The sequence below is a fragment of the Micromys minutus genome (assembly GCF_963924665.1).
Source record: "Micromys minutus genome assembly, chromosome: 31".
NCBI classification, from domain to species: Eukaryota; Metazoa; Chordata; class Mammalia; order Rodentia; family Muridae; genus Micromys; species Micromys minutus.
The window spans coordinates 1367387-1386992 of record NC_137966.1 but is presented as its reverse complement, the minus strand read 5'-3'; the positions used below and the strand labels follow the sequence as shown (position 1 = coordinate 1386992).

The following is a 19606-nucleotide window of genomic DNA, read 5'->3' as shown; positions in this document are numbered from 1 at the left end:
TGGCTAGAGTGGACTAGCCAGAGGATGAAAGCATCATGGGTAACCTTTGTAGAACCCTGAAGCTCAATTCTGGGAGGGTAAGAAGTTTTTCAAATGATACTCACAGGTGATCATTATGACAACAGGTATCTCAGAAATAGCTCACCACCTAATTGGATTAAAACATAGGAAAAAAAAAAAACCCTGTACTTCTCTTTGCAGCCCATTCATCTGCTGTGATATTAAATCATAAAATAAGCCCTTAGAAATTACACTCGAACTTTTTCTTGGAACCCTACCTCAGTTCGAGTCTCTAGAGTTTTTTGTTACTTCCTGTTGGATGCAGGAATGTAGCTCCATCCTACTCCAAAGTCCTCATTTGTACAATCATTACTTTGTGAACACTGTAGGACAAGAGATAGGATATTATTATAAGAGAAAACAGATCAATGTGAAGTTAGTTTTAAGAACAAACATACTGTTTCTTTAAAACTTCAGGGGCTATACACAGAAAAATAATGTCTGACTCAGAATTGTGGTTGGAGAAGAAGCATTAAAATCTTTAAAGGAGGCTCCAGAGATTTTCAATATTTAGGATACTCATGGATGTCTTTTTTTAATTCTCCAATGGGATTTTGTTTTGAAATCCAAGTATAAAATTAATTATCTTGGAAGACTTTAATCTCTACTCTTGTGTTTAAAAATGTGAGCAAGAGAACATTTTAACATTATGAAAGGAAGAGAAAATCTCTCTGACAAATGAATGCCTTGAAAAATTAGATATTAGTACTAGCCAAGTACCTTTTCTTTTGAGAAATATTGAAATTGAATATTAGAATTAAAGGCTCTGTCTACCATACTCCCACTTAATGCCACCAAAATAGGACTTAAAGAATAATTTAAGACAAGATACTATATGAAATATCAAGTTTTCCCCTAGTGGGAAATTTCTTTTTTAAAAACATCTTAGGCTCAATCATTTCTTAATGTGAAAAATTATAGAATTTTCAGATTACCATATAAAACTGCAAAAAAAAATTACACTTGTGGCCACAGAAAAGATAGCATACACTATCAATTTGATTTTAAAAGACATACATCTCTTATACTACCTGTCATTTTTATAATGCCTTTTACAAATTTAATCAATACATCTTAACATTCTATATACTTTAAGCGCAATATACAATAAATATTCAAGTTTCATCTTAAACGTGCTTTAGCCTTTAAATTGTTAAAACCGTGGTGCCCTTTCCATCTTCTTACATAATGTCATAAAATATACATTTCAAGGTAAATGAAGTCAGCTACTTCAATTTAGTCCCTCAAACTGGTAGTAAATGAGAGGTTAACACTATGGTGCCAAACCCATTATTGAGTAAATTTAGCACCTTGGACAGCTCTGTAAAATCTTTATTGCTTTCCTGACCTGCTCGTCATGTTCTGTCTCTGTGTTCAGTGGCTCTCAGCTCTGATTGAAAGGCAATATATTAGATCCCCAACACAAACACGCTTGGGGGCTAGTTCACTGGGACCGCAATGACATGGAGGTGAGAGCAATTTTCTGGTCACCGAAATCCAAGCACCTTGCAGGTCTGTGGCACTAACTCATGGAGGGCCCCAGAATGTCTTTCTTCCTTCCCATTTGCACAAATAACTAACAGAAGCCTAATCACACTGTTAGAGCGAAACCAAACATGGGCCTCCATAAAACCCCAAATTGTGTTACTGCAGTGAAGGACATTTTTAGATGGGTGAAGTATCATTTAAGGACATAATTTTCTGGACAAGAAAACTCAGGCTCATTCTTCTTGAAATTCAGATGACGGTTTGAAGTGACATTATGCTGATACCATGCCTGTGACCATGTGCTGGGTTGGAGAAACAAGCTGCAACATCATGAATCAAAAACAGGGATATCAAGGATCAAAGGGATCCAACGTTGGGTCGGGGAGCATGGGAACAATCTATGTTCTTCACATTCAAATGGTTAAATGGCAACCAGCCTCTGGTACCAAAGAAGCTATTGGGTTGGTCGTATCACCGAAAAACTTGGTTATGAAAAAAAAAATGCAATTGTGCAGGCTTATACAATCTTCTAAGATGCTGGCATTCCTTCTGAATTCCCTGGAACTAATGGAAATGAGTAGACTGGCTACAACCCCCGGTTACAGCTGAAACCCATCGCTCTCATTATATATTATGTCATGAGTTTGACAAACAGGAGATCTGAGTTTTTTTTCTCCTCAAAAGTAAAAATATGAAGAGAGAGAAACGCCTTCCTAGTGGAGCCCAAACATTGGCATAAATATCCATTTGGAGAGATATGTGACCATAGACAATGATATGGCGAATCTTTTAATAAATGAATTAAGTTGATAAGGTTTTTTGTTTTAATCTTTTCCCCAGAGTCAGATGAAGCCACAAGGTTTTGGTAGAAGCAGCCTTTGAAATTGAGTTGGGGATAGGTTTTAGTGTGCCTGTGCCCTGGTCAATTGTTAATCGCTGTGGTCAGATACTTTTGCAAACAAAAAGTGGTAGATTATATTGTATCTTGTATTAAAAAGTCAAGGAATGATTTTAGATATATTGGTTCAAATTCCATTGGTTACATTATGCTTTCTAACCCCTTCGTGAAGAAAATAACTGAATTGTTTTACAAGGGGGAGGAATGTCCTGGGAACTTAAGCATCAATGTTTATCAGGAGTCAGAAACTCCTCCTCTATCTCATTTTTGAGTTTAGGACATTATATATGTGATAAGTAGCTACTGCAGCATGACAACTGGTTTATCTTATATTGTGGAGAATTTCAAATTGAAAAAATGCTAATATATATCTAAAAGCTTGTCATTTAAAGAGTTGTTCAAGGATTTTTGAAGAGGCTACAGTGACAGCGAAATGAATGCAATTATAGCCCTATTTTCTGATCAGTGTCTGGAGCGTATGAAAATTGAACAGCACCGCCTTTCCATTCTGGTTCCGAGGCATCTGATTTTAAAGTTATACTTCCATTTGCACGTTTGCTAACACTAGGCTACAGTAAACAGATCTTCTGATAAGTCACCTCTCTGCCTTGCATTCTTGGATTTTTTTTTCTGACCTCTCATCTCAAGAATGACTCACACTTGTCCAAATGTGTGTTTTTGCAGTGTCCCCATTGACTGGAACCATGCAAACCAATGTGGAAGGCTACCTTAGCAAGAAGAGGGAGTTACTTTTCTTTCTACCTTAATGAATAGTAAAGCATAGACCTAGGAGAAGACAGAAATAGTAGAGAATTGCAGTACAAGAAATCAAGGCTACTAGTCATGAATATTGATTGGCACAGTGGGGGCTTCTAAAGACAACAGAATCCTTGTGCAAGCGTCTTTCATCAACATCATATTCTTTCAGTGTGTGAGATTCCTGTGTCTCTGCCACACAAGAAAGACAAACAAAAGATGCTTAAGGCTACCTGTTTCTTTGGTGACTTAAGATTGATTGATTGGAAATTCCTTGAAAATAACCCATCTGATAAGGTCATGATTTCTGGAATAAGCAATGAAGTACAAAATAAACGCATTTTCTGGATTCACACCATGTGCTGAATGACATTGATTATAGTAACCTAGTAAATGACCATGCGATTGTATTCAGCAATAAACATATGAGTGCTTTATTGTGTTGATGGCTGATGATTGAGTGATATATTTTATCTTGCAGTACCAGTGATGTTCAGCTATTGACTCAATCACGTGTCTATGTGAACAATGATGATGACTTAGCACCATTTTAGGGGTCTTCAAGCTACTGCTTTTACAACTGTCCCTTGGCAAAGAATGGGGATACTGTCATGTGGAAGTCATAAAGACACCTGCCATCTTCCAGAAGCCTATAACTTATTTATTTTTCTTGACAGGAAGTGATCCTTAAAAGGGCTGCAGATCTGGTTGAAGCCCTGTATGGGATGCCCCACAACAACCAGGTGAGTGTTCCAGGTCTCGAACTTAAAAAAGCGTACGAAAGCAATACTCAAGTGTTAAAAACCTAAAGATCTGAGATGTCACATGCCATGGGGCTGTTCAGACTTTCTTGCTTTCTGCAAATATTCTATTTCCTTTTCTATTGAATCATTTGCCTTTCTGGAAAAGTGCTCCATTTAAAAGTGAATCTTAACTGGGAAGGAAGAATTTAATTTCTTCTCCCAAAACACACAATGAGGCCCCAATAATGTTTCATTCATGTTTCCTGAGCAATAGAATGAAAAGGGCTTGGGAAACCAAATTTGGCCAATCTCATTCCTTCCCCACCCCTCCTGAGCTCACTACTCAAAAAGCAGTTGTTCTAATCCTTAGACTTTTGTTTCCCTGCATGGCACCAAGGGACATGGATTGCTGGCCCTGAGTTTCTATATGGGCAGGCGAAGGAAAATCTCACTGTCCTTTCCTATACTGACAGTACTAGGGCTTCAGTCAAGCATGTGGCATTCTGGGTCTCAGCTCTGTCTTTAAAGAAGTGAATGTTTTGGAGTTAACACCTTGCCTTTCACAGCCTCAGTTTCCCCAGCTATGATATAGTCAGGATCATGAAGCCTGACCTCACAGATGTGTCAGCTGAGAAAAAGAAAGGAATACAGCTGACCACGTCAGGCTCTGGGCACAGAGTATGCCAGAGAGGAAGCATTGGGAAGTGTGAGCTGGGGTAGCTAACAAAGATGTACCTTTGACTTTCCAGGAGATTATCCTGAAGAGAGCTGCCGACATTGCAGAGGCTCTGTACAGTGTCCCTCGAAACCACAACCAGCTCCCAGCCCTTGCTAACACTTCAGTTCATGCAGGGATGATGGGTGTGAACTCCTTCAGTGGACAACTGGCTGTAAATGTCTCTGAGGCATCACAAGCCACCAATCAAGGTCAGAAGCCAGCTATTTCTTTATCTTCTATTTCCCTTGCCCCATGACAAAGGCAAGCTCCCACCGCTCCCACCATTAAAAAAAAAATAAGAAGGAAAAGAAAGAAAAGAAAAAAACCAACTATTTTCTTCTAAAAGAGGAGATTTTCCACTTGTGTGTATTGAATATTATTATGGGATTTTGTTTCTAGTTTCACATCTGGAGACCTGGTAGGGGGCTAGAAAGAATGCATTCAGCCATCTCTATATCCAACTTTTCACCATAAATCATGAGTGACAGATGACAAAGAAGGATGGAATTAAAGTTCTCATAGGCCACAACACATCATTCTGGCCCAGGGAAGAGGGACCTGTTAACTCGGGGGAACATCTCTTAGATTTGGATTTATTCCTGCTCCCAAATGATAATTTATAGGCCCTGCATTGCCACTTCTCCCAGGCCTGCTAAGTATTTATGATCTCCTAAGAAATGTGTCTTTTCTAGCTTCCCATTTTAATCACAGAGATAGCACGACCGGCCCATGCACATGAATCATCAGGTCTTTCCCCTCTCAGTTCCAGTGAGGGGTAATCATGGAGCTGTTGCTCCCTTATACCACAGGTCTCCCAGGAATGCACCATCCAACTGCTACTCTCACCTCTGGTTTGTCCCCTCACTTTTTAGGTTTCACCCGCAACTCAAGCAGTGTGTCACCACATGGCTATGTGCCGAGCACCACCCCACAGCAGACCAACTATAACTCTGTCACCACAAGCATGAACGGCTACGGCTCTGCCGCCATGTCCAATTTAGGCGGTTCCCCAACGTTCCTCAATGGCTCAGCTGCCAACTCACCCTATGCCAGTAAGTAGATATCTGTCTCAAGTCTTATGTTTCCTTTGCAGAGCTTAGTATCATGCAGAGAAGCCAGCTGGGCATGGCTGTTTGGTCCGAGCTCCAATGCCCCCCCCATGCCTGCTACCGTCAATACTTGAATACCATTCCCTCCAGCAGAGATCTCTGCCATTTCACCTTGCACAAAGCCAAGGGCCATTCCAAGAACTCATGCTGTGGTCAGAGCTCAATGGGGTCACCACCCACTTTCTAGTAGTTACTAACTGAAGGCCCTGGAATAAGTTCATGTCCTTTCCATGTCTCCTCATTCCCATCCTAAAAAGAAGTATCTGAACCACATCTTCGCCTGTTTGTCTTGGGGAAACAGGGATAAGATGGTGCTTGCCAAAATCTGGTCCTCAGGCCTGGCAAAGGAGAAAAGTATTTGGAAATCTGAGTCACTATCCTGATGCTGCAACAATAGCTCACCTACTTAAATAATAGAACTTGTTTGCTGATGCTTCTGCTTTCCTTTCTGTGTATTATATACTCATAAAAAAAAGATCCAAACTTTTTTTTTCACAAAAATCTGGCAAGATAAAACACCCCTATATACACTCCTACATACCCACACACAGAGACAGACAGACAGAGAGAGAGGGAGAGAAAGAGAATATGAATAGTCCTAGGTGCCCTATTCCTACCTTAAGGAATTTTATCTTACAGGATTTGTTTGGCCACAACACTTCAATTGTAGCTAGAGAATGCAGCAATTGGCATCTTTACATATAAATGCATACATCTAAAGAGCAAACTGATGTTTTTCTCTACGGTACCAGTTCTTTCCTCATAACCTCTTGCTCTCCCTCTGAGGACTTTTCCATAGATGGTCAAGTTCATCTAGAACATTTCGGAGAGTTCTTCAGATATAGAAAATGTGGCTAGATGCATAGACATTTGTAGAGGAACGAGTGTGTTGCTAAATGAAAGAATATTCATGAATTGTAGCTCAAAGTATAGAAAACAATGCTGGATTGCTGAGTGGAATTTGTGGCTAACCACTTGAAGGTGGACAGATATTCCTGACCCTGAACTGTATCTGAGGAAATTCTGTGCTCAGGATGTACTCTATTTTTATTTCTAACTTATTCTCCATTTGTAGAACATTTGAATTTTGCCAGAGTCTCATCTGCATGTGCTGAGTCAGTTTACCAGCCAATAGTGGGGTCAGTTTCACATTAGATTTTGATTTATTGAAGATCTATCCCTCAGCATTCTCCCAGCTACTCAATCAGAAAATGTTTCAATCATGACCTGAGAATTAAAAGGTGGCATTCTTAATTAAATCAATAAGCTAATTGCTATATGGTAGTGATTCAATTTAGGAGCTGGGGTTGTTCACCTTCCCAAGCCTGTGAGGACACCCAATGACTTCTGCCTGAGATCACATCTGTCAGTCTGAGAAACTTTGAACATTTAATTTCCATTAATTGATTTCCTCAGCGCTCACAAATACAGTATTAAATTCCCAAATAGGCCCTCAGATGGGATGGTTTTATCTGCATAAATGCAAATAAAACAACAAACACAGAGCCTGGCTGATTTGAATATTTGCCTCTGTAATAATTAATTATTCATAAACCACTCATGTTGAAAAAATTCTGACAAAATAAAAAAAAAATAAGACATTCTACGGGTGAGCACATTTTGTGGTGTGGCTGCTGGTAACTAATACTGTCGTAACAAATGGCAAGATTCTACTATATTTTACCCCTTTCTTGTTAACTGCCCCCCCAAACTCCCCACCTCTAAATACACATAATGATCACATTTGCCAACGAGATTAATTGCCTTCCTTGGTGAGCCAGCAGGATTTCAAGTCTAAGAATATTTAAAAATCAAACCTCCAGTGCAGGAATTTTGCAATTTAAATGGGTGTTATTATTGAGCACATCCCCGCATTTACAAATCCTAAGAGATGGATAAAAATGCCGGTCTCATTAAAGGAAAAGAAGTACAGTCTAGAAAACGTTGGGGAGAACTCTGAGGTGTGGATAAAGCCTCTCCATTCTCCTCCAGTAAGCACTGTGCCCATTTGGACCCATGCTGACTTGGCCTGACAATAAAGGCACGCCCAACCCCCATGGCTGTCACTTCCTATGACAGATCTGGTCCCCAGATCCCCAACTTTCCAAAGCTAAGAGACCAAGCACCAGCTAGGGCCAATCTGCTCTTCAGACCTGGTGGACTGTTTCCTTTGTGGATGATTCCTTTGCAGGGGAAAGAGTATTATGTATATGTAGTATTTCCTTGGGCTGTTTTCTCAACTACTTCTTCACTTCCAATTTGCCTACATGTTAAGAAAAAAAAATGTCTTAAGTCCCCATTTTATCAACTGACAAGATGAAAAGTCGTGAAGAGTCCTGTGCATCACAAAGAATATGCGATGTTTATTAAGTGACATAAACAATATTGTACCCAGGAGTATCTAGGATGTTAGAGGCAAAGGAACCATGTGTATGAAAACACCAGCCTCATGTCACCGTCTTTTGAAATACCCAGGATGGCCAGAGTGTCCTCAGCATGGATTCCCTGAGACAAAGGCCCCTTCTCACCCCACAGGCTTTGCCAGAGGACTCCATGGAAAGTGAGAATAGAGAATTTGAAACCTGGATTAATAGTTATGTGTTTTCCATCAATGCCACATGTGGTAGTTTCTTGTTTACCTGCCCTTCTACCTACTGGAATCTGTGTGGTAGAGCATCCACCACGCCTAGCCACATCCAGACCCTTGGAAAGAAAGGAGGCTTATGCACACTACCACCTGCTTGAGCCTAAAGTCGATTCCCTCCATTTCTTTACCCACTGCATTCCTTCACTGGTGATCACATCCACTCAAACTAGCCTCTCCCTGTCCCCCCACCCCCACATGCTATGTTGGCACCTTATTTAAGCCAGAGGTGGAAGACTTTCCCTGGTAGCTCCTTTATAAAGTCCTCTCCTCTCTGATACCACGTCTGCCTTTACCCTGATCCCTCCTGTGCTGTGCAGTCCCTGATAAGGAAGGATTAGGTTTTTTTGCTTTCTTGCCAAAAATAAAAGATTGAAGGATGGAGGCTCTGTATTTCTTTCCACAACATGCTCCATGTGTTGGGATCATTGGTGCACCCCTGGAAATCCCCTGGGACGCTAGTGACTAGCACATTGCTGGGCATGCAATAAGCCCACAGTACAATCATGAAGGTCACTAACTTGAAGGTAGCACATGCTAAGTACCAAGTGATGACATTAGGGGTGGGGATCCTGATAGTTTAGGGAAGGTCTTGCCCAAGAATGGTTACAGCAGAGGTCAGATCTCTGCAAGCCTCTTCATCTCTGGATGTAATTCTCCTTTCTCATTGTCACCCTCAGTTGTGCCATCCAGCCCCACCATGGCGTCATCTACGAGCCTCCCCTCCAACTGCAGCAGCTCCTCGGGCATCTTCTCCTTCTCACCAGCCAACATGGTCTCCGCTGTGAAACAGAAGAGTGCTTTTGCACCAGTTGTCAGACCCCAGACCTCCCCGCCTCCCACCTGCACCAGCACCAATGGGAACAGCCTGCAAGGTAAGTTCCAGAGGCCTGAAGCAGGTTGTTGTAAGTGGGGGGTGGGGACGGAGGTTGGCCCATGGGTCTACTGGCCCTGACTTCCCTTTGTGCTAATGGTTTCAGGTCTCAGCCACTACCCCTGCTCTGTGTCTGTAGCATCCTCCTTCCTGCTCCAGGAACTCTGCTCCAGCTCACGCCTTGCTGGAGAACACCACAACCATTTACTAATGCCACCATTTCCCTTTTGTACTTTCCTGTTCTTTGTTGGTGCCTTTATCCGGCTGGTGTTTTGTAGATACTATCATGTTCCTCATGGCAGAGTCTCTCCTGGGACAGGCCTTCCCCTGAAGTAGGTTACTTGGTCTTCTCTTCTTGTGGCTTGTGCCAGGATAAGGCTGTGAAGAGAAGGGGCAGCTACAGTCCATTCAGAGCCCAAGGTTAAGGGACCAGTATAACAAACGTCAGAGACCTCTTGAGAACCACTGGAATATTCATATTAAATCTGTACAGTGCCAGGACTATCAGGTTTTGAGCTGACCTTTTTCATTCATTGAGGGGGAAGGGAAAAAAAAAAGTCCAACTTTAAAAATGTGCTGACTTTTTCTCATGGGCTTGACTCTGTGAATGGTATCGGCCCTCTGGGACCTCATGTGTCCCCAACAGCAAGATGGTGACATAGATGCTCACAGTTCCTATCTTACAGATGAGAAAACTCAAGGTGGAGAGAGGTTCCAGTATCACTTGACTCCTCCTATCTGGTGTGTGACATCCATTGACATCATAATCAGGCCCAAAATGTCATCTCTTTCTATAACCTAACACTTTCCAGGGATGTATCTTAGGTTTCCAAGACAGCTTACAAGAAAATAAAGTCAATAAAATAATCACCACCATATATTGAGCACCAAACAGGTGCTCTATTAAGCACAGAGCAGGCTTTATCTATTTAATCCCTATAATGTCTTGATGAGGTATAGGGGTCATTAGATCGGTTCAGTACCTAGTGATCAAGCTTAGGGAGGGTAAATACAGGTCACAGACATCAGGCAGACAGTGGAGGTGGAAGTGAATAAAAAACCATAGGATTCTGTCCCCCATCCCTGCCCTGCACCACTCACCACAGAGCCTGGTTTCTGTGGCCAGCCTGTCACTTATAGAGGGCAACTGTGGAGATCAGAGGGGCAGTGACACACCTGGGACTTCCCAGCTTTATTTCTCATGTGGAAGTGTATGCCCTGTTTAACATGTAGGCACATATTACTTCTTGCTGAAGAAAGCACACTCTTCAGCAAGCTCAGTGTATAGAAGGGAACAGTCAAGCTTGGGTCATTTAAGGGACATAGTGAGGACACATTGGAATCAAGACTGAACCTAAATGGTACAACCCCAGAGACTGAGCAACTACATGATTGTGCCTCACTACCTCTGACAGAACTTTTTAGAACATTCCTCAGAACCTGTGGGCAGCTTGCTTGGCATAGCAAAGTCAGTGCCTAGAATAACTTGCCATCAATAAGACATACACTTACCAGCCTATCATCTTAATGAAAGGTGGAAAGTCTGTTACTCTGGAAATACATCCCAGGCCAGATGGACAGACCAGGAAATACCCTGTACCCTCCCATTCATGCTAACTATATTCTCTATCGGCTAAAAATGCATGCCTTCCTCAGGATTACCCCAGCTGGAACACCTAAACTCTCATATAGATTGAAGTAAGGATGGTATATATGGAGGGGGTAAAGCTAACAATTCTTAATGGACAATATCAACTTTTGGTTAGTTTCTCAGTTGGGGTTCCTATTGCTATATTGAAACACCATGACCAAAGCAGCTTGGGGAGGAAAGATTTATTTGGCTTATATTCTCCATCACTAAGAAGTAGTCATTTAAAAGTGGGGGGTGGCAACTCAAACAGGGCAGGAACCTGGAGGCAGGAGCTGATTCAGAGGCCATAAAAGAGTCCAGCTAACTGCTTGCTCACCATGGCTTGCTCAGCCTGCTTTCTTACAGAACCCAGGACCACCAGCCCAAGGATGGCACCGCCCACAATAAGCCGGTCCCTCCCCCATCAATCATTAATTAAGAAATTGCCCTACAAGCTTGCCAACAGACCAATATTTTGGGAGGATTTTCTCAATTGAGGTTTCCGCCTCTCAGATTATTCTACCCCATGTCAAGTTGATATAAAACTAGCCAACACATTCATAGTTGATATCAGGAACAAGATGCAAAGGGAGAGTTGTGATAATCAGTGTGGGGGGGATGCATGCGGTATGACCCAGGACATTTCACTTTGACTCACTCAGTTCAGAACTTAGATCATTCATTCAGACCAGACAAGTGTCTAAGGAAGAGTTGGAAAGCAGATTGACCATGTAAATAAGACTAGATGCTACTCATTTAGACAGTTTACATGTTTAAGGGCCTATTTACCTCTAACTATCACTGTTAAGTGAACGTCTTTCATTTTTTAAAGCCTGATCCTTCACCACCCCTTTGCCAGCAGGAGATCTGCACAGTGACTGGGTGTGGTGCTTAGAATGGGGTCACACCAGCACTGTGGGAAGGCTTGCTTCCAGCCTGGCTTATGCCACGACACAAGGCTTCCTCTCCAGTGCTTTTTTAGGTGACTGCTTAGTCCATGCTTAGTTCATCCACTTACAGATGAGGACACAGAGATGGCTTGTCCACAGACACTCAGTTAGCAGATAGAGGAACTCCAAGCATTTACTCAACTCTGTTCAACCTCCAGGATGCTTTGCCATATTATATTTGAACCACCAGGTTACATCCATGTAGAGGAACAGGGTATAACAGCTTTGAAAGCTTGTTCTCTATTTGAGAAGACACAGTACTCAGATTTGTGAGACAGATCTACACCAAGAGAGGCTGGCTCCCAGCCATGAACAAGTAGCAAGAAGCAGGATCCGGTCATTTCATAGACTAGCTGCCTTTGAACTATTTCTCTAGTGAAAAGCAACTGGGAATTCCAACCCAGGGAGAGCATTGTGTTAAGCTGAGAAGCACCTGTACCAAGAGTGTTTCTCTAAGCAATGTGTTACTGCATCTGTTACCTAGAAAATGTAGCAGTTCTTTATAAGGAAAGTGAGCTCTTGCTACTAGCAATTTTGAAACATTTGGTTGGTTGCCAACAGTTAGACTCTGGTGCTATTAGAAGTTACCTGTCCTCCTATTCACTTGTACACTGCACCCATTAGCATCTTTGTCCACTCTTCCCTGCCCCACTTCCCAGCGGTGGCAAACAGCATCCTAGTCTGCTTCTAGATCAGCTTTGTCGTTAATATGTGTATGTGAGGACAGTGGTACTTGTCTTTCTGAGTCCAACTTATTCTGCTTAATATGGTCCTTCTTCACATTGTTGATCTGTGATGGGCCAACATGCAGATGCTGAGTCTGCAGATATGCAAAGCCAACTCTCCATCTTGTTTGCTAAAGGCATTTGCGTGTACTAAGGTCAATTAATGTCATGTGTAAAACTCTGGAAACTTCAGCTGCCCTCTGAATTGACTGATAAACATGTAGAAAAAGCTCCACCCATTCTTATCTTGATAAAGTCATCAACATCATGATAACTCTTAATCCTAGACTCCCAAGTAAAACTGTCTTTTTAGAACAAAGCCTTGGGTCACCAGCTTTGTTTAGCCCTTGTCCATGGGGGAAAAAATGTCTTTTTCCTTCTAAAACAGTTGTCCCTGAGAGAGCCTGAGTCCTACATGAGGACTTCAGAGTTGGGACAGAACTATCACATGCCAACAAAATGACCACTAACTAAGATAAGAAGATCAGAGAGATTTTGTGAAGTCGTCATAGCAACCCCCCTCCTTATACCTTGTTGACATTCAGGCTCTTCTTGACCCTAAATATTATGTAACTTAGTATCTTACAGAACTCTGCCTGTCTCTGTCCTTGTCTCTCTCAGCATTCAGTCTGTAGAAGGTCTTGCCTCACTGGACACCTGATGAGCCCACAATACTTATATACCTGAGGTAGTTCGGGAAAAGATTACATCCTCATTTTTTTTTTCAGTTTCTCCCAACTCTGTGGAGGTTTCAACCAGTGTCTTAGTTCTTATCAAAATAAGAACCTTTAAGATGGATTAGATTGCCTTTCAACACAATGGTTTTTGGGATCCCCCTCAGAAAACATGATCATCCAGCACTGGGGACCATGGCAAAGCCACTATGGTCTTGTCTTGGCACAGTCTTGGGAATGTGGTGTCTCATGGAAATCAGCCCCAACCTTACTTAAGCAAGTGAGCCTTTCAGCAGCAGTTTTGGGACATGCCAAGTCTCTAATACACATCCCTCTCACCCACATACTTAATTTTCAGATTGCAGCACAGATAGAAAAACAGCTTTTAGACCCAGGATTGTCATGCAGTCACGCAGTGAGGTTTCGTTATTGGGAGGGCCTCTTTTGAGGTGTCTAGACTCAGGCCACAAACTGCTAGTATTTTGTTGTGTAAGAGAAGTGTAGGGTGCAGTAACCCTTTACAAAACCCTGTAAGTCAGATGGTAAGTGACCATCTAGGTTACAAATGGACACATCTAAGAATCCATGAGCTAAAACAGCAGGTTTGTCAGCTTCCTGCTTCAATTTAGATCATATTGACACTTCTGGAACTGTCCCAGGGCAGAGACTGCCCTTCCATACCAGGAACATATGTTATTTGTTTGTTTGTTTGAAAGAGAGACTAGCTTCATTGGCTACTGGGTTTACATCCTGCTATCAATAATAAAGGTAGAGGATCCACCTGGCTCAGGCTTAGGGACCCAAAGTTGAACTGAGCTAGCACACTAAGGGTCCTTCCTCCCCCATCCCTACCAATCCTTATACATGAGGCTGCAGCATCTGTAACTCTCAAGTTAAGACCCAGGGTTTAAATACTAAGCTCCCCCCTACCACTGCCCCTGAGTTCAGTGAAATCTAGGGCTCACTCAGCTCTTAAGGAGACTGTTTTTTCAACTGATCTCAAATCTTGGGTGGCAGGGGGTTGGGGGCTTAAGTCAGGCTGCATTTGGCAAAAGATGACTTCCTGTTTCTAAGAAAGAAAGGCTTATGAGGGTTTAGGAAAGGACTCCAGGAGCTTTTGGACTGCAAAAGGGGCTCTTGCAAAACAACATTTGGATGATTTACGTGTAAATGAATCAGAAACATGTGGATTGAATTTCCTTACGAATACAGATGGGCTTAAAAATTAACGGAAAAAGTGTTTGGCAAAAATACTTTTGGGTTTTCCTTTTAATTGACTCTAAAATGTCAGGGGTTGGGGTAGGGGAGCCAGAGTAATGTGGGGGACACATGGCCTGGCCTCCCTCTGTCCATCTGTGCTAATGGGGTTCCTGCATTTTTAAGGTACATTTTCCACACTTGATGGTTTAGACAAAGGAAGGGAAAGAGGTCCACTTTCTCCATACCTGCATTAAACACTAATAAGAGTATTCACTTAAGTTCAGGTTTGTCAATAAAAAGGAAAGAAAATGCCCCCCCCCCCGACCTCGTGTTAGCCCAAGATGGCCATGTCTGTGGTTTTACACAGGCATCTCTCTTGTCTTGGTATATTTTCAAATTACCAAACTGTCTTTTCTACAGCAAACCCCTATTTTTCACATCCTTGATGTTGAGTGTACCCTATGAAATGGTGTCTATTTGATGTAGAGGAAAACAAAGACCAGAGAAGTTTAACAGTGCTTTCAGCTAGCTCCAAGAAGCAGAAATGGTAGCTTCATAGGCAGAGGCAACCTGCCTTAGGGTTAGGGTTAGACCCAGGCTTTCTACTTCTACTTAAATGTTCACTAACTTCTGAGTTGCTGCAGTTCATTTCATGTTCTAGCCAAGGAGGCTGAGGGTCAGGCAGACAATTAGCCATTTCAGGGGAAGACACTCAGAAGTGGGCAGGCATGAGGCAGAATTTTCTAAATACTGCTATGCAGGGCCTAACTCCAAAATAAAAATTGGGTTGACTTAAAACAGGTCTTCCCTTCACAGGCCACAGTTTTTTTTTTCTTCCTAGTGGCTGTGCTCAGATCCAGAAATCCTGAAGGTAGAAAAGGCATCCTACAGTTTCAGGCAAATACACTCTTCTCCTCTAACCCCTTCCTCTGGACTTCACTTCCCCTGTGAACAATGCCTGCTGTGGCTGGCATGTCCTTTTCCAGCTAGGGCTGAAGGGAAGGCCCTCAGATGGTTGCTCTGTTGCTTAATTTTCATGCTAATAAAGAACATAAGGAGAGACTGCTTCCAGAAATTGTTGGCAGTTATAGCGGGCCATTTCTTTATATTTCATATGTGAATGGGGGGGAGGCAGAATGACAAACTGAAAATTTTCACTATTTTGCAAAGTCTTAGGCTGCAACTTTCCCAGTGGTATTCAAACCATGCCACTTTCCATCTATGTCTTAAAATTGAAGTCAGATTTGAAGGAATGTTTAGGATGCCCCGTGAGGGACAAATATACATGAATATAATTTTTTAATAAGGTACATGTATATTTTATGGAACAATTCATTCCCAGGAAGATGCAAGGGCATCTGGTTAATATTCAATTACCATTGTCATGTGTGAGGTTTTTTTTTTTTTTTTAATTGTTGTGTCTCTGCTCCCTCGTGAAATGTTTGGATGCAAAACCGTTGACTTCTGTCTTTTCTCTTCGTAGCGATATCTGGCATGATTGTCCCTCCCATGTGAAAGAAATGCCTTGAAGAGTTTTATTAATGAAGAGGTTGGATTCTGCTACGAAAGTAATCTGACAGGAGTCCCAGAGTGGAACTTTTAACTCAGGCCTTTTTAAAGAGGAACCACACAATAACTGCAGATTTTTAAACAAAATCACCGACCTTGCAAATGCTGAAATTGGAAAGGGGGTCTGCCAGAGCAGGGTGTTGGTTGAAGTTGTGCTCCCCAAGTATCTGGGGGATATATTTATTCTGTATTGATAAAAAGCAAGCCCACATTTCTTTTCCCTTTCTTTCTTTTTTTTTTCTCGAGCTTAACTCTGCAATCATTTGTCTTTTATAAACCATTAAGCTACACACAAGGGCCACTATAAATAAGACTCCATGTTTTAATTTATGATGTTTTTAAAGCTATGTAAGGGGAGAATGAAGTGGTGATATTTACAAAAAAGCTAAAAAGGAAAAAAAAAGAAGAAAAACAGGGAAAATAAATTAAAAAAAAAAGCTTGTATGGGGCAGAATAGGAATGCCAGTTAGGTTGTTTTGTTTTAGTTTTTTGTTTTTGTTTTTCTAGAAAACTAAGGGTCGGCTTCTGCGCCTTAAAGCATATCAGTGGTAGTTAGCTCAGACAGTGCATTCTCAATATCTAACTTAACACGCCATCCCTTAGCGGTGCAAGCTTCTTTCTCTTTTGTATGGTTGTCTTAAGTAACTGTGTAAATAAATGAGCTCAACCTGGGAAGTTACCAAGCGACATACATGATCACGTGTTCCCTTGTACTCAGAAAATCCAGTGCCTCTAGACAGATTGTTTTAAAAACAAAAACAAAACAGAACACCCTGCATCTTTAAACCCGATCTTACTCTTTTACTTTGACGTCAACTTCTCCCGAAGCCAAGCGGCCTCTGAGAGCGGAGCAGCACGTGAACCGAGCAAGAATCTCCTTCAAAACTTCACCGGACAGGGTCCAGGCACAGAATTCCACAAATGGCCTCCAGCTTACCAAGCCAAAACCTTGTTCGCACTCCACCATCAAGAGATCCAAGCTTACTCATGCTGGAATCCTAAATATTAACTCTATATCCGGGTTCAAAAATCCAAACAAAGCAAAACCACAAAGGCAAGTAGGTATGCTGTTCCGGACTCCCAAATCACATGGAGGTCTGTATCAGCAAGACCCCGCATGGCTGGAAAGTTATATATTCAGCCAACAGGTAAAGTGCTTTGGGGTTCAGTGTGAAAGGAAATTGGGAGAGAGGAAGGGAAGGGTGAGGCTTCAAACTCAGCTTTCTATGGGAAATTTTGCTTTCAACTGGCAAGTGTTCTTAACGAATCCATAGCAAAGATTCAGCCAGCAAGGCTCCGAGGGGGCGTGTTCCTGCTGACCTTTGCCCTTCTGTTTCTGTACGTAGTTATAAATACTGTAGATTTCTTTTGTGATTTTTTTTGCCAAAATTGTTGTTTTATTTATACATTTTAATGTCTTAAGATGATTTTTGATCTCACACACGCAAAGAATTTTACTGCATATTTTGCAAAGAAATAAAAAGCGCACTACCTTTAGCTTGCACTTAACTGCAAAGTTAATTCAAAAGCTTTCTGTTTGTTTATGTTTTAATGAGGATTTTGTAAAATATCCATATAAATAATGTATTTATCTTCGGAATTTGTACATTGCTTTTCTCTCCTTCCTCCCATCCCCCGCCCCCAGTTTATTTTGTGTGTGAGTTTGCTTTGTAAACAGTGCGCGTATAGTTTGGCCTCTCATGGTTGTATTAACTGTTTCAATGTGATTTTTAAACGATTCATTTATAGGTATTTTTAGTATTGTTTTAAACCATGCTTCATTTTTTTTTATTTCCACCCAAAAGCCATTGTCTATTTTTGTATTATTTGTAAGTTAAGAAGTTTTTTCCAATATATGGCAAAAAAATAGTAGCATATTATTCTTGTAGTATTTAGTTCTGTAGAGTTAAAAATAATGTATCCTTTGCTTTGGAAGCATACAAAAAATGCTGTTTTACTCTATTAATATGCATGGAATCTCTCCCTTTGGAGTGACGCATTTTGTGCATTAAATATGGGGGAGAAACTTCATAGAGATCAATGAACATACTTTCTTTCTTAAGTCTGCTTGTATATTCTCTGTCTTTCACATAAATATAAACCAGCAGATTGGATGCCTTAACAATGCAAAAATCATATCCATTTCACCTGTACATTGTACTGTGCACCCCCACCGTCAGCCATCACTAACATTCTAAGAAAAAAAAAAAAAAAAGAAAAAGAAGAAAAAAAAAAAGAAATTGAAAAGCACAAAAGAACTGTTTTGTTACTTTAAGACAATGTTACTTTTTCTAGTAGAGCAAGCGAACATTAACAATGCTGCGACTGTGCATGCTCCGTGTGGGTTCCAATGGTTTTCACTAGACTGTCAGAGTGCGGATTTTTATGGGTTGGGGAGGGGAGGGGAGGGAAGTTGGGGAGGGGGCTGGTACGGGAGGGGAGGGAGGAAAGCTGATTTTTCATGGTGAGAAATAATAATAATGACAACTGATGATAATAATAAAAAGAAACTGGAAAAAAAATATAAGCAAGGTTTAGCATTGCTTCTCCGTACTCAGAAAGGTTGTCTGAATTCGTGTGGTAAGCGCTGGCCTGAGGATGTCTAAGGTCTAAAGCCATATTTTGTCTGGTGAGCCAGACTACTGTCTACAAAGGAAGGAGCAGCGAGCCGGTGACACGTCCGGCTCAGACCCTGACAAAAGACGCCACCAATCTGTTAGCCACGTGCTGTGGTGAGAACTTCACTGGAAAAGCCCAAAGAGCCTTTAAAGAGAAAATGTATCACTGTATTTTGTTGCTTCTGTTTGATTAGAGGATGGAGAAGTAGTCTGGTTTTAGGAGCCACTTTCTTCTACACAAAATCTTGTTTTCAAGTTAAGACATAGCCCCCTAAATACAGAATATGGCTTTTAAAAGAAGATGGAGTAGAGAATTCAATTTTGGGGGAAGAGCCCTGCCTCTGGATGACTGGATATTCATACGCCATGCCCGGCCTCACAATGTAGGATGCAGCTCTATGAACTCTTAATCATCTCTTAATCTATAAATCTTTCACCTTCTTATCAATCGTTTTCAATAGACACACCCTGTACAGTTCAATTGCTAGAGCATTTAACTACTGTAGAGATTGTTATCATTTCTTTTTTCTTTCTTCTTTTTCTTTCTTTCTTTTTTGTTTTCTTTTTTTTTCTTTTTTTGCAAAAAACAATTCAAGCTGTAAAAACTTTTCAACTTTCACGATATTTAATTAAAGTTACTTCCTGTCTGTGATGGCAGTTCCTAGTGGTGTATTCATTTCTCTGTGGCAGAAGCACAACACTCAACGAACTGCAGAAGGCCTGGGTTCACTGTTGTTCAGGCCAGTGTTAAACACCCGGAGAAAGTTAGCCTAGGCCTGGGGCACCCACTTCCTTTCTTTGTAGGTCCCTCAGGGATCTGCTAATTTGGAATGCAAATTGAACACGCACAGCGCACTGCTGCCCTCTGCTGGCAAGAGCCAGATGTACATGTGCGCATGCTGGCCCACAGAGGAGGCAAGAAACCCCAGTCCTATTATCAGTGAACAGTG

At 41.5% G+C, this 19606-nt stretch overlaps 1 protein-coding gene across 4 annotated transcripts in view; it reads left to right on the top strand.

Moving 5' to 3' along the window:
* Positions 1 to 18412, top strand: part of EBF1 (EBF transcription factor 1) — a 375979-nt gene extending 357567 nt beyond the window's left edge. For all 4 annotated transcript variants that reach the window (XM_080942375.1, XM_080942374.1, XM_080942376.1 and 1 more), the window contains 5 exons: positions 3880 to 3945; positions 4695 to 4872; positions 5536 to 5715; positions 9097 to 9291; positions 15953 to 18412. In XM_080942375.1, coding sequence (XP_080798501.1) covers positions 3880 to 3945; positions 4695 to 4872; positions 5536 to 5715; positions 9097 to 9291; positions 15953 to 15984 — 651 coding nt within the window. In that variant the 3' untranslated portion in view covers positions 15985 to 18412. The remainder of the gene's footprint in view (positions 1 to 3879; positions 3946 to 4694; positions 4873 to 5535; positions 5716 to 9096; positions 9292 to 15952) is intronic.
* Positions 18413 to 19606: the final 1194 nt, after the last annotated feature.